This window comes from Sceloporus undulatus, chromosome 4 (genome assembly GCF_019175285.1).
Source record: "Sceloporus undulatus isolate JIND9_A2432 ecotype Alabama chromosome 4, SceUnd_v1.1, whole genome shotgun sequence".
Lineage (NCBI taxonomy): Eukaryota > Metazoa > Chordata > Lepidosauria > Squamata > Phrynosomatidae > Sceloporus > Sceloporus undulatus.
The window spans coordinates 1642017-1655082 of record NC_056525.1 but is presented as its reverse complement, the minus strand read 5'-3'; the positions used below and the strand labels follow the sequence as shown (position 1 = coordinate 1655082).

The following is a 13066-nucleotide window of genomic DNA, read 5'->3' as shown; positions in this document are numbered from 1 at the left end:
AAATGGGTTTTATTCTGCGCATGCGCAGCATAAAACCCATTTGTGTGATTCGCATAGACCACGAAGAAGGACAGGTTGCTCACCTGTAACTGTGTTTCTTCGAGTGGTCATCTGCGAATTCACATAAATGGGTTTTATTCTGCGCATGCGCAGCATAAAACCCATTTGTGTGATTCACAGAGACCACGAAGAAGAATATAATATACGTTATAAAACATGATCAGTTTCCTACGCAGAAAATGCTGTTTTCAGTGCAAACCAACCACTTGCAAATTTTATGTAGACTGCCGCAACACAGGAAGCAGTATCCATTTCTGCATAGAAATATTATTTTCCACACTGAAAATGCTGTTTGCTGTGCAAAACAACCATCTTCAAATTGTGTGCAGAGTAAGTCCCGAACTGTGAATATTCTCACCAGTCCAGGATTCTTCTCATCAGCATTTCTCGATACTCAAAAACACGTTTTTAGTGATGCACAAATATATATACAGTATATTCTAATAGTTTCCCACTCTTATCTGCCACCTGAGGCACTTCTACAAAATGTACAGCTTCTGATGTCAGCTCATTCTCACTGCCTGGCTGTTAGCAATAACTGCAAAGGCGCTCTGGAGAGGCTGGCCAAAAACAGACTGCTACAGAAGGCTTTGATTCATGGATGCCATGGCGCCATTGCTAACTTGATATTGCAAGTGGCCTCTTCACAAGGCTCAACAGATTAATAAACATGGTTTGAACACTCACTCAACATGCGCACAGGGGCACCCAATTTCCTCTCATTAGCTCAGCATTAAACCAATGGTTCCTTCCATCGCGGCACAAATCCAGCAGACGCCCTTTGCCACATTGTGGCTCATTAGACCTACTTGACTATTCTCCGAGGCAAGATAATCAATCCTGACCTATTCTTACCACACCTCACCAAAGGCAGCCCACATTTTGCAGCGTCCTACATAGCAGTCCCCTGAGAGGGCTTTTCTTAGCTGGCAAAGCAGGTTCCCAGTCTTGCAGCATTTCCTTTGTCCTCTTGGAATGTAGAGCCTCATTTTAAAAGCTAAAAGATGTTTCCTTGACCTAGTGCCAATGACTTCTTTAGTTTTCCCTTACCACAATCTGCAAGAGAATCACAGAGTTGGAAGAGACCCCAAGGGCCATCCAGTCTAACCCCATTCTGTCATGCAGGAACTCTCAATCAAAGCATACCTGACAGATGGCCATCCAGCCTCTGTTTAAAAACCTCCAAAGAAGGAGACTCCACCACTCTTCAAGGCAGTGCATTCCAGCATCAAACAGCTCCTACTGTCAGGACATTCATCCTAATGTTGAGGTGGAATCTCTTTTCCTGTAGTTTGAATCCACTGTTCCATGTCCTAGCCCAGTGATGGTGAAACTATGGCAGACGTGCCAGAGGTGGCACTCAGAGCCCTCTCTATGGGCACATGCACCATCGTCCCAACACAGAGTTCACTACAGTTTGTCACTAGAAATCCAGAGGGACTGGATAAATAAATAAGTGCGATAAATAAGTGGGTTTTGTGTTGTAGTTTGGGCACTTGGTCTCTAAAAGTTTCTCCATCACTGTCCTAGCCTCTGGAGCAGCAGAATAACAAGCTGTCTCCATCCTTAATATGACACCCTTCCACTGCTATCATGTCTCTTCTAAACCTATTCTACTCCAGGATAACATACCCAGCTTCCTATGCTGCTCCTCGGAGGGCTTGGTGGTTTGCAGACCTTCCACCATTTTGGTCTTCCTTCTCTGGACATGCTCCAGCTTCTCCACCTCCTTTTTGAATTGTGGTGCCCAGAACTGGAGACAGGACTATTCCAGGTGAGGCCTGACCAAGGCAGAATAGAGCGGCACTGTTACTTCAACAAAGTGGAGTATGGAATCCTTGGCAAAGGGTCCTTGCTGTAAGACACAGGGAACATTCATCTTGAGAAAAAGAATCTCAGCAGCCTCTTGCATCTTCAGGGACTTTCTTCCTGTCCTGGGGATTATGTTCTGGAAGGCCGCTACACATGGAAGCAAATGAATGCTAAGGGAGAAGGGACCGATGAATGGTGAAGACATGCAATGCCCTAAGCTCCTTGAAGGAACACTGCTCTCTCTATATATGCCTGCCTGAGGACTGCTGAGGAAATCCTATATTTCATCACACCGGTGGGAGCCCTACATTCAGAGATGATGAGGGAGAAGGCCTTCTTGCTTGTGGCCCCACAATCCTGTCTGTCTGTCAGTCTATCTATCTATCTACCCATCCATCCATATATCTACCTATCATGCCAGGAGTGGGACCCAAGGCTGCTTACAAAAGGAAAATCAATCAAAATTCACAAGTACAATTTTAAAAACAATGCAAATAAGCTACAATTAAAACAATATAACATTACTTTAAAACACACAAAAGTTAAATAAATGAATAAGCCACACACCCCAACTTTTTTTAAAAAGCCTCCCTGGTGCAGTTACCTATTAAAAGCCTGCTTAAACAAAAAGGTCTTTGCTTGCCAGGCAAAGGAAAGCAAGGAGGAGTCCAGCCTTGGCTCCTGTGGCAAGGAGCTCCAGAGGCCGGGAGCAGCCCCCAAGAAGGCTCTCTCTTGGGTCCGGGAGAAGGACTCAGACAGGTTCGTATGGGGAACATTCCCCATTGCTAAATACTTTTTTCTCAAGAGACCTGACTGCCACGGACATTAGTTTCCTTTCCAGCACCATTTTTTTTAAAGTAAAGCCTTTGGGGCCTAATTTACTCTACAAACCTATTTATATATGGTTTTAATCACTTTAATTTTTTTTTTAAGTTGCCTTGAAGTCTTTAAATTCTAAGATGTTTTTATCTTGTATCCACTGTTTTCTTGTTTTAAGCTGGGATTTATTTTAAATTATTCCTAGTGCACTGCTTCCAAGCTGCCTCACAATACACACACACACACACAGGTGCAAATAACAAACATCCCGCACAATCACGGGCACACACAGCCTTATCATATTTGACTGGATCAAAGAGCCATGTTGTGTGCCAACATTTTCCCTGGGAATTTGGACTGACCATTGTAAACAGTAGTCCTTGAGGGATGGAGGAAGAGAGAGGGCAGGGCAGTTCTCTTTGCGGAGGACTAAACAGGTAGAGAGAATCAAGAGGAAACAAAGCTTCTGCTGCTCTTAATTCACATTGGCAAAAAGGGGAGAAAACCCTGGGATTAGGAAAGCAGCATTTGTCTCTGTCAAGGATGCCTGCAGGCACCATCTTGGCTGAAAACACACACAGAGGGAGAGAGGCAGGGAGGAAAGTGGCTGTGCTGGCGAAAAACCCTCCATGGGCACAGAATCCCAAATGCACCCAACGTTTGGGCATTGCAATCCTCTTCACACTCCAGTACAATGAAGCTTTGCTACTTTGCCGCTACTCTATAGGAATGGACACCTGAGCTAAAGGGGTCTTGGAGAAGGGAACTACTTTTGGTTCCCTGGCAGGAGCTCTTCGCCTCCAGTAATTTGTGCCTGCCACCTGGGCATCATCTCTTCCTCTCTTGCTCACAAGCTTCTTGGCTCTCCTTCAGCAAAGCAGCTGCCTGGTCCTCTGATTTTACTGTGTGGGGGGTGGGGGGGGGGGGGGGTGTTATCCTCCTCTTCACAGCGTCTCCCCCAATTTTAAGCCAAGTGTGAAGAGTAGAAGTGTCAGTTCAGCATTCCTTGGAGGGGTGGGAAAAGCCATGCTCAAAGCTCCTGTTCCTCTTCATTCTCGTTCTCTTCAAAGCCACTGAGCGGAGGAGTGCTTCACTTCCAGAATCCTTGCATTCGCAAATCCTGCTGTAATGCAGCAGCATTTCAAGCAAAATAAAGTTGGGATGCCCTTTTGACGCTCTGCCTTTCCAAGGTTTCACAGGGGACTTGGCCTCTCTTTGCAAGTGCACCTCTCCCCCGGGCCACAGACCCCATTCTAATGGACTGACACTGGACCATCAGTCCTGGCGAGAAGCAGGGGTCAGCCACAGAAGGTCTGACAAGCTGTCAGAGTCATCCCTGGACAGTGGCTGGAGAGACACAGCAATGCTGTGTTTGCTCCCGTGAAAGGTCACTGAGAGCAAGGCCAACAAGTCCCAATTAAAAGGCCCACTGTTGATGTTTTCCCCAAGAATGACAAATCCATGCTAACCTTTTGGCACAAGATATTGGTGCTCAAGCTGCCCCACACTTTCTGGCCAAAGTGAGGCTACTTAGCCGACCTGAGATCTGGGAGATCAGCAAGTACAGGTTGAGTCTCCCTTATCAGGATTCTGAAATCCAAAATACTCCAGTCTCCAAAATCGTCCACATGGGTGGCTGAGACAGTGACACCTCTGGTTTCTGACAGTTCAATGTACACAGAAATTAAACATAAAATTATTTCCAATCTGTCTATATAAGGCATATATGGAGCAGAAATGAATTCCATGTTTATGCTTCAATCCCATCTCCAACATATCTCATTGTGTATATAGTCTGCCCTTGCTATATGCAGGGGATCCATTCTGGACCTGTTTGTATGAATGGGGTGTGCGCCCACATGCTGCGCAAGTGTGTACCCCATTCATTCTATGGGGGCTTGCTGTCTGCATGACCTTGAGACCACGTATGGCACGCCCACATATATGGCAAGCTCAAAATCTGAAAAAAAATCCAAACTCCAAAGCAGTCCTGGCCCCAAGCATTTTGGATAAGGGAGAGTCAACTTGTAAGTTTCCCCCCAATGTGCCAGGGACCAGCACTACATTTGTGTCCACTGGTTACCACTGAATTTTTCTTTCCTGGAAATTCACTAGGGACCAACAGCCAATGGCTTAGTTAGGGACAGACACTAGTCAAGAAACCAACACTTTGAACAGCACTGGGCTAAAGTTCCACAAAATAAGCAACCAAGGAGCTATGGAGACAATTGCACAACAAAAGTTCTTCAGGCTCAACATATTGGCTATTTCATTTATCTAGTAGTCTGTTTTTGTATGCATGCAAACACTCCAGACCTGAATAGAAGAGTATTCTCTGCTGTGGCATCCCAGTTATGGAAGGCCCTTTGTTCAGAAGCCCCAATGACAGCAATGTTGGTCTCATTCCAGCACTAAGTGGAACCATGCCTAGCTGTTAAAGCCTGGGGGACCTAAATGACTTCAGCCAATTTGCACATGTACAATGGTGTGCATACAGGTCGAGTCTCCCTTATTTAAGATGCCTGGGACCAGGAGTGTTTTGGATTTTGGATTTTTTCGGGTTTTGGAATTTTTTCATATAAAATAATGATTGATCTCAGAGATGGGCCCCAAGTCTAAATATGAAATTCATTTATGTTTTGTATACACCTCATCCAAATAACCCAAAGGTAATTTTAAAATAATTTTGTGCGCGAAACAGTTTGTGAACCCCGAACCATCAGGAAACAAAGATGTCACCATCTCAGCCACCCATGTGGATATTTTTGGAGCAATTTGGAACTCCAGATGAGGGAGACTCAGCCTGTATTTTAATCATTTTAACTGGCTTTAAACTGGCTGGTTTTAAGTGATACATTATTTGATATAATTCAAAGATATAGCCATGTTAGTCTGTAGACTCAGTATATAGAGAGACCTTGTAGCACCTTTGAGACTAACTAAAGGAAGAAGTTGGTAGCATGAATGGCTTGGGCCCAGGGTACTTGGAGGACCCTAAATGGCTTGGGCCCAGGTTACTTGGAGGACTGCCTCTCCCCATATAATCCGTCCCGCACACTCAGGTCAGCAGGGAAGAACTTGCTGGAGGTCCCAACTGCACATTATGCGAGGACCTTGCAATGGGCCTTTTCTATCTCGGACCCTAGAATATGGAACAATCTCCCAGACGAGCTCCGCTCCACCACATCTTTAGATCTTTTTAAGAAGAATCTGAATACCTTTTCCTTCTCCCAAGCCTTCCCCCCATGAGATGTCATTTCATGTTTCAGCCCCTCTGTTGACAACCTTGCAATGTTTATGGATTCCCCCACTCAGCTGGCCCTGTTGTTGTTATTGTGATTGTTTTTAAATGCTGTTTTAATTGTTTTATCTTGATGTATTTTTTATCTAAATCTGTACGCCGCTTTGATCAGTTGGAAAAGCAGGATAGAAATAAACTTTTTTATTATATTTTTATTATTATTATTATTATTATTATTAGCAGCTTACATAAACTTAAGTCTACTTCCAAATGCATCTGAAGAAGTAGACTTAAATCTACGAAAGTTTCAAAGATGCCACAAGATCTCTCTACATTATCTGATACAGTTTTAGTCTTTTTTAAATTGTTGTTGATATTTATTCTGCTAAATTGATTTTATCTGATGAGATGCTGACATATTCAATCACAGGGCAGGATATAAAGATGTTTTAAAAATTTAAATCAGAATAATGGGAACAAGCTGCAGAGCTGGCAGACATTAGCATTCGGAAGGTCAAGGTGAGAGAGTGCAGAAATCAAAGGGGTGCCTGCCTCCAGGTGGGCTATGAATCCACCGCTTTGGGGGACCCCCAAATCCATTGTGCTGCTCTGAATGAAATGGGAGCTTTGCTGGGGTCCAATTGGGATCCAGTTCCAGCAGACCCCACTGTTGGGAGCACTGCACTGGGTGAGGATGCAGAAGAGGGCCTCCTCGGCTGTGGCAGCCTGGCTGGAGCAGAGGCTCAGTTGGTACCATCGCGCATCATGTTCCAGCACCATGTTAAAACCTGGCTTTTTATAAAAGGCTTCAGGGTCTAATGACTTCATCCAATGAGTATCCATGAATGGCTTTAGAGCATTTAAAATTCAGCTTTTTAAACTATGCAACTGTTGAATGTGTTTTTAGATTGCTTATATTATTATTTTGATTTTTTAGATTGCTTATATTATTTTTATTTCAAAGGAAGGAACTAGCAAAGCCATCTCTGATGCCTCTTTTCCTAAGAAAACTCTATGAAAAATTCATGGGCTCATCATAGGTCAGCAGGCACCTTGAAGGCACAGACACACACAATATAACACAAGGCCTAAATACCCTCACGGCACCAGATCCCATCTGATCATGCAAGCTAAACTGGGCCAGCCCTGGTTAGTACTTGGGTGGGAGACCACCAATGAATACCAGGTTTTGTGAGCTCTATTTCAGAGGAAGGAACTAGCAAAGCCACCTCTGAATATTTCTTGCCTTAGAAAACCCCAGGAAAATCATGGAATTGCCATACTTGAAGGCATGCACACAGAGCACAAAAACACTTTGTTTCCCCTGTGGCCAACCACTGGATCTCAATGGCTCTAGCCAGTTGTACTCTCAACACATGCAATGCAAGCTACTTGGGGGAGAGTAGTTTGCATTGCTTGTCCCAGATCTAAATGTGTCAAGGCTGAACTTCAAAGCAATGGTCCTACAAATGCAGATAATGCCAAGCCTAGCCCGCGATACTGTGCTGGCTTTTTAAGCAGAAGTAGTAGGCCACAAAAACCCACTCAGTGACCTCACAACCTCTCAGCCTCAGAGGATGGCAATGGCAAGCCCCTTCTAATGAAACTTGGCAAGAAAACCCCATAATAGGTTCACCTTAACCATAAGTCAGTAATGACTTCAAAGCACACAACAACAACAACAACAAGCATGCCACCACACCAGCATTGCCCCAAGCCTTGCCTGATGGGCTACACACAAGAATCCAAACTATGTTACACCTAGTAATATATACAGAGGGCAGCAATATATATGAAGGATCAGGGCAAGTACGACCAAGCGGTTGTGGACAGGGCGGTGAGTCTGCCTCCTCACCTGCATGGCAAAAAGGATATCAGTGTTGTCATGTCCCAGCAACCCAAGGAGGGAGTGGACAGCATTCAGCTCCACCAGGAGATGGTAGAGGTCCGGCATGGTGGCAATCACGTGCATCTCCTGGATGATGTCGTTGAGATCCAGTTCCGACTCCATGAACCTGCAGACAGAGAGAGAGGATGAGGAAGGGTCAGCCACACTGGCAGAGTAAGTGCCCTTGGGTAGAACAAGTGCCCCATAATGTTTCCCTAGCCCCAGAAGGCCCCAAGGAAGAAAGTGGACAAGGGCTCCTGAAAGCTGGCCCATGCTGGGTGCTGCCACATCCCAGAATGCTCCAGGGCTGCCTGGAGAACACCAGGATTTTTTTTGTACTTCACTTACATTGGATCAACTGTTTCTTCAGAGGTCATTTGCTAAAGAACTGACATCTGTCTGTACAGAAGGCTTTATAATTTGGTTTTCCCTTACCTGAATTATGGGAGAGCAAAGAATTTGGTTCCCAGAAATTATTACTTCTGCTAGGCACCATGCATCATGCACCCTTGGCTCATTCCTAGGTGTCTCCTACCTTCTTGCTTTTACTGAAGGGCATAGCATGGTAGCTTAGAAAAGGAATGCATCATGCTCAGAAATCTGCTTTAGGATTTTAGTTTGACTTCCTGTGGTTGTATCTGCACATGTAGCCCTTGCAGCGCAGCAGTTAAATGTCAATCTTGCAGCCACAAGGTTGTGAGTTTGATCCCAGGGCTCCAAGTGCGACACACCCTTCCATCTCTTCATAGGTCGGTAAAATGAGTACTCAGCTTGTTGGGAACAATTGGCTTATACAGTGCAAACCGCTTAGATAGAGCTGAGTTCACTGTTAAGCGGTACAGAAATGTAAATGCTATTGCTATTTTTGAACCAAACCATTCCTGCTGCCTTTTTACTCCATGTGTCCCTCCTTTCTCCATCCTCCTCCTCCTTGCCTGGAATTTCCTGCTACTTTACATCTACTTCCCCATCTTCCACCCATTGGCATTTCTCAATCCCTAACATGGTCCAAGCTTGCTTTAAAGGCCAGGGAAAGACAGGTGGTCCAGGGGCCCTTTTTTGTTTTCCTCTTCAAGGGATCAAAAACAGTGAAAATGAAGAAAAGGAAAGGAAAAATGTAAAGAAAAGAAAACAAGAAATGGTGAAATGCCCACTTCTGTTTTGGAGTAAATAGAGGTTGTTATTTTTTAAGGATAGACATAGTACAGATGAACATGCAACATTGCCACCCATGGAAGCTTCCTGAAAAGGTAATTCACTCTTTGTGGCAGGGAAAATGCCTTGGAAGTCTGGTCTTGGCTCTTCTCCACTTCTAGGTCCTAATCCATCTGAACACTACTCTTCCCTAAGCAGTGACAAATGGAGCATAGACTCACATAGACCCCAAAGCCCATCCAATCCAACCCTCTTCTGCCATGCAGGAAGACACAATCCAAGCCCTCCTTGGGACAGATGGCCATCCATCCTCAGTTTAAAAACCTCCAAGGAGACCCCTTCAAGGCAGCATCTTCCCACTGTCGACCAGCTCTTACCACCAGGAATTTCTTCCGAATGTTTAGAAGGAATCTCTTTTCTTGTAGTCTGAATCCACTGTGCCATGTCCAAATCTCTGGAGTAGCAGAAAATAAGCTTGCTCCATCCTCAATTTGGCATTCCTTGGAATATTTAGATTAGCATCTCCAGCACAAGACCCAGTTATTCTGCATCTCATCCAAGTAGTATGACAGCTGTCTATTGGAAGTGCTTTGATTGTGAGTTAGTGCATGGCAGGGGGTTGGACTGGATGGCCCTTGAGGTCTCTTCCAGCTCTATGATTCTATGACCTCCACTCCACCAGGACCAAGGACAAACCCCAGACCCAGGGCAAGCTGTTGGCACAGACGCTGCCCCCTTCAGTGCCCTCTATATAATAATAATAATAATAATAATAATAATAATAATAAATTTTATTTATATTTCCCGCCTCTCCCTGTGGATCAAGGCAGTATTACAACCATAAAACAGTAACAACATCTAAAATCCATACAGTAAAACAATAACATCGCTCAAAAATGCAATTCAAAAACAATAAAATAATAATAATAACAAAAGCTTTATTTTTAGCCCGCCTTTCCTGAGATCAAGGCGGGTCACAACAGCCAAAAACACAATACAATCAATATACAACAAAATTAAAATACAGAAAATACAGACTCTTACAACATCTTGCAACAGTTAAAATCCAGCTAAAAAGTTTTCCAACTAGCACAAAATTGCAAAAACAATGAGGAGAGAGAAGGGGGCAACATGGAATGTTAGGGGTAAGCCTGCTGGAACAGAAAAGTTTTAAGCCCCTTTTTGAAGTGGTCCAGGGAGGTGGCCGAGCGGAGCTCATCCGGAAGTGAGTTCCAGAGGATGGGGCCCGAGATAGAAAAGGCCCTCTGAGTGGTGGTAGAATATCTTGCCTCTGGGACACATAACAATTGCTTCCCAGCAGATCTGAGTGTGCGGGGCGGAATGTATGGGGAGAGGCGGTCCTCCAAGTACCCTGGGCCCAAGCCATATAGGGCTTTATAGGTAATAACCAACACCGTGTATTGTGCCCGGAAGCGAATACGCAGCCAATGGAGATCTTTCAGAATTGGTGTTATGTGACTGGTCCTGGAAGATCCAGTGACCAGTCTCGCTGCCATGTTTTAAACAAACTGAAGCTTCCGAGTATGGTACAAGGGTTGCCCCATGTAGAGCGCGTTACAGAAATCGAAACGAGAGGTTACCAGAGCATGTACTACCGTTTCAAGGTCCCCCCGGCCCAGGTAGGGTCGCAGCTGGCGTATCAGCCTAAGCTGATAACAAGTGCTTCTGACCATCGCATCCACCTGAGATGTAAGATGGAGCGATGAGTCCAGAAGCACCCCCAGACTGCGAACTGAGTCCTTCACGGGGAGCGTGATCCCGTTCAGGACAGGTGGACAAACAACCATTCCCGGGCCAGGAGAGCCTATCGCGAGCACTTCCGTTTTCTCTGGATTCAAACTGAGTCTGTTTTCCCTCATCCAGCCCATTACCGACTCCAGACAGGCATCCAGAGGAGAGATGCCATCCCTGGTCACTGCAGCAGCCGGAGGCACAGAGAAGACTATCTGGATGTCATCAGCGTGCTGATAACACCGCGCCCCGTGTCTCCGGATGATCTCACCCAGCGGTTTCATGTAAACGTTGAATAGCATGGGGGACAGAATGGCTCCCTGAGGGACACCAGATGTAAGTGCCTTCCTATCGGAGCACATGTCCCCCAGCTGCACCATCTGGGACCGATCCGAGACGTAGGAACGGAACCACTGGAGCGCAGTGCCACCAATTCCCAACTCTCTCAGGCGTCCCAGAAGGATACCATGGTCAATGGTATCGAAAGCCGCTGAGATGTCTAAGAGCACTAACAGGGACACGCTACCCCTGTCCATGCCCAGATGGAGATCATCGACCAGGGCAACCATGGCAGTCTCAACCCCGTAGCCCGCCCGGAAGCCGGTTTGAAATGGGTCTAGAAAATCAGTTTCATCCAAGATCGATTGAAGCTGGATGGCAACCACCCTCTCCATCACCTTCCCTAGAAATGGCAATAGCGATACCGGCCGATAATTATTATGCATCGGGGGTCAAGAGAGGGCTTCTTTAACAATGGTTTTACAATAGCTGTTTTCAAATTAGATGGAAATTGCCCTCCCTGAATGTTGTGTTTATTATTCGGCGTAACAAGGTAGTTACCACCGATCCCCCCTGAGCCGCTAGCCATGAGGGACAGGGATCGAGAGAGCAGGTTGTCTTCCTAACACTTCTAAGGATCTTGTCCACATCCTCGGTACTTACAGACTCAAAGTGATCCAGTCTAATTGAGTCCACGGAAGCTCTGGAGACCTCTACACTGGTTTCTGACCCAACAATGGCATCGAGATCAGCCCTTATCCGAGAGGTTTTATCCGCGAAGAAGTTGTTAAATTGGTCGCAGCAGGCCTTAGATGGTTCCAAAATAGGGTTCAGGGAGGAGGGAAGCTGCGTAAGTTCCCTCACTACCCTGAACAGCTCTGCTGTTGTTATCCTCCAGCAGGTCGTGTACAATGTGGGTTTTGTTTTTAATGGACCTGGCATTGCACAGGAGCAGAGACAGGGTTTGTGGTACGGTTGGATTGACCCTCAGATCTCTTTGGTTAGGAGAGTGGCTGGAAGGAGAGATAGATATTAAGCATCGATCTCGCCTTCCCCTGTAACGTGAATCCACTCTCCTACCGCCATATCTCCTCCTGCCCCACACTACCTCAATAGGAGCCCCGCTCATGCCAAGAATATTACCCTTTGCCTCCCCAGCCAAAGTACATTCCATAACCATGACCTCTCCCCCCTCCCCAAGTGCAAAAGAAGCAACAGAGAGAAGATATCATCATCATATGGCAGGAATGGGCAACTGGCAATTCCAACTGATGGGCAGCAGCTCAACACAGGTGTGTGACTCCCAGGTATCCAAACGCAGCTGAAGGCTGCTACAATTCAACAACAGCGGTTCAAGCAAGGAAATTCAATGCGATTCTAGGAAGCATTAATAGAAGTATAGTGTCTAGATCAAGGGAAGTAATAGTGCTACTCTATTCTGCTTTGGTCAGAACTGAGTTTCAGAAAACAAAACAAATTTAGAACCTCTCCCTAAAACAAGCTAATGGAGGAGAAAACACTTCCAGAAAGTGGAGAGGAGGGAAGCAGGAGCAGGTTTTGGCATGAAAGGATTTGGGAGATTGCCTCTCTTATTGATCGCCAACTCCTGGGCAGAGGATATGCTCAGAGGCAACCTGTTTCTTGATTCTCTGCATGCACCCGCTGGCTTGATGCTGTTTTATCCCCAGCTCCAGCTGGTGGATCTCAAGGTAGCTCTCAGAGAACAGAATAAGGTTCTGCAAGCATGAAATCTCCCCACCCCTGCCCTACAGGGTTGGCTGAGTTCAGATAATCCCCGTCATTTAATTTACAACTCTGTCATTCAGAAGAGAAAGCATGCAAGGAGGACCCAGGCGCTCTGCGAAATTGAAAGTTATGGGACTGTGGCGGAGACGTGACTGCCAGAAACCATGCGCGTCAGCACAACTGCTCCCGCCGGGTCTTGGGGTGCCAAGGCCCTTAATAGAGAGCTCAGCCGCTTTGACGGATCTGGATGTGATATGTGACACATGTTCTATTAACATCAACTGGAAAGTAAAGAAGGAAGGAGGACGGGACTT

At 45.8% G+C, this 13066-nt stretch overlaps 1 protein-coding gene across 1 annotated transcript in view; it reads right to left on the bottom strand.

Annotated features, from left to right (window-relative positions):
* The window catches only part of CTNNBL1 (catenin beta like 1), a 155363-nt gene that overhangs the window by 95792 nt on the left and 46505 nt on the right, over window positions 1-13066 (bottom strand). The window contains exon 4 of the mRNA XM_042462623.1: window positions 7808-7947. Within this exon, the coding sequence (XP_042318557.1) occupies window positions 7808-7947 (140 nt within the window). The remainder of the gene's footprint in view (window positions 1-7807; window positions 7948-13066) is intronic.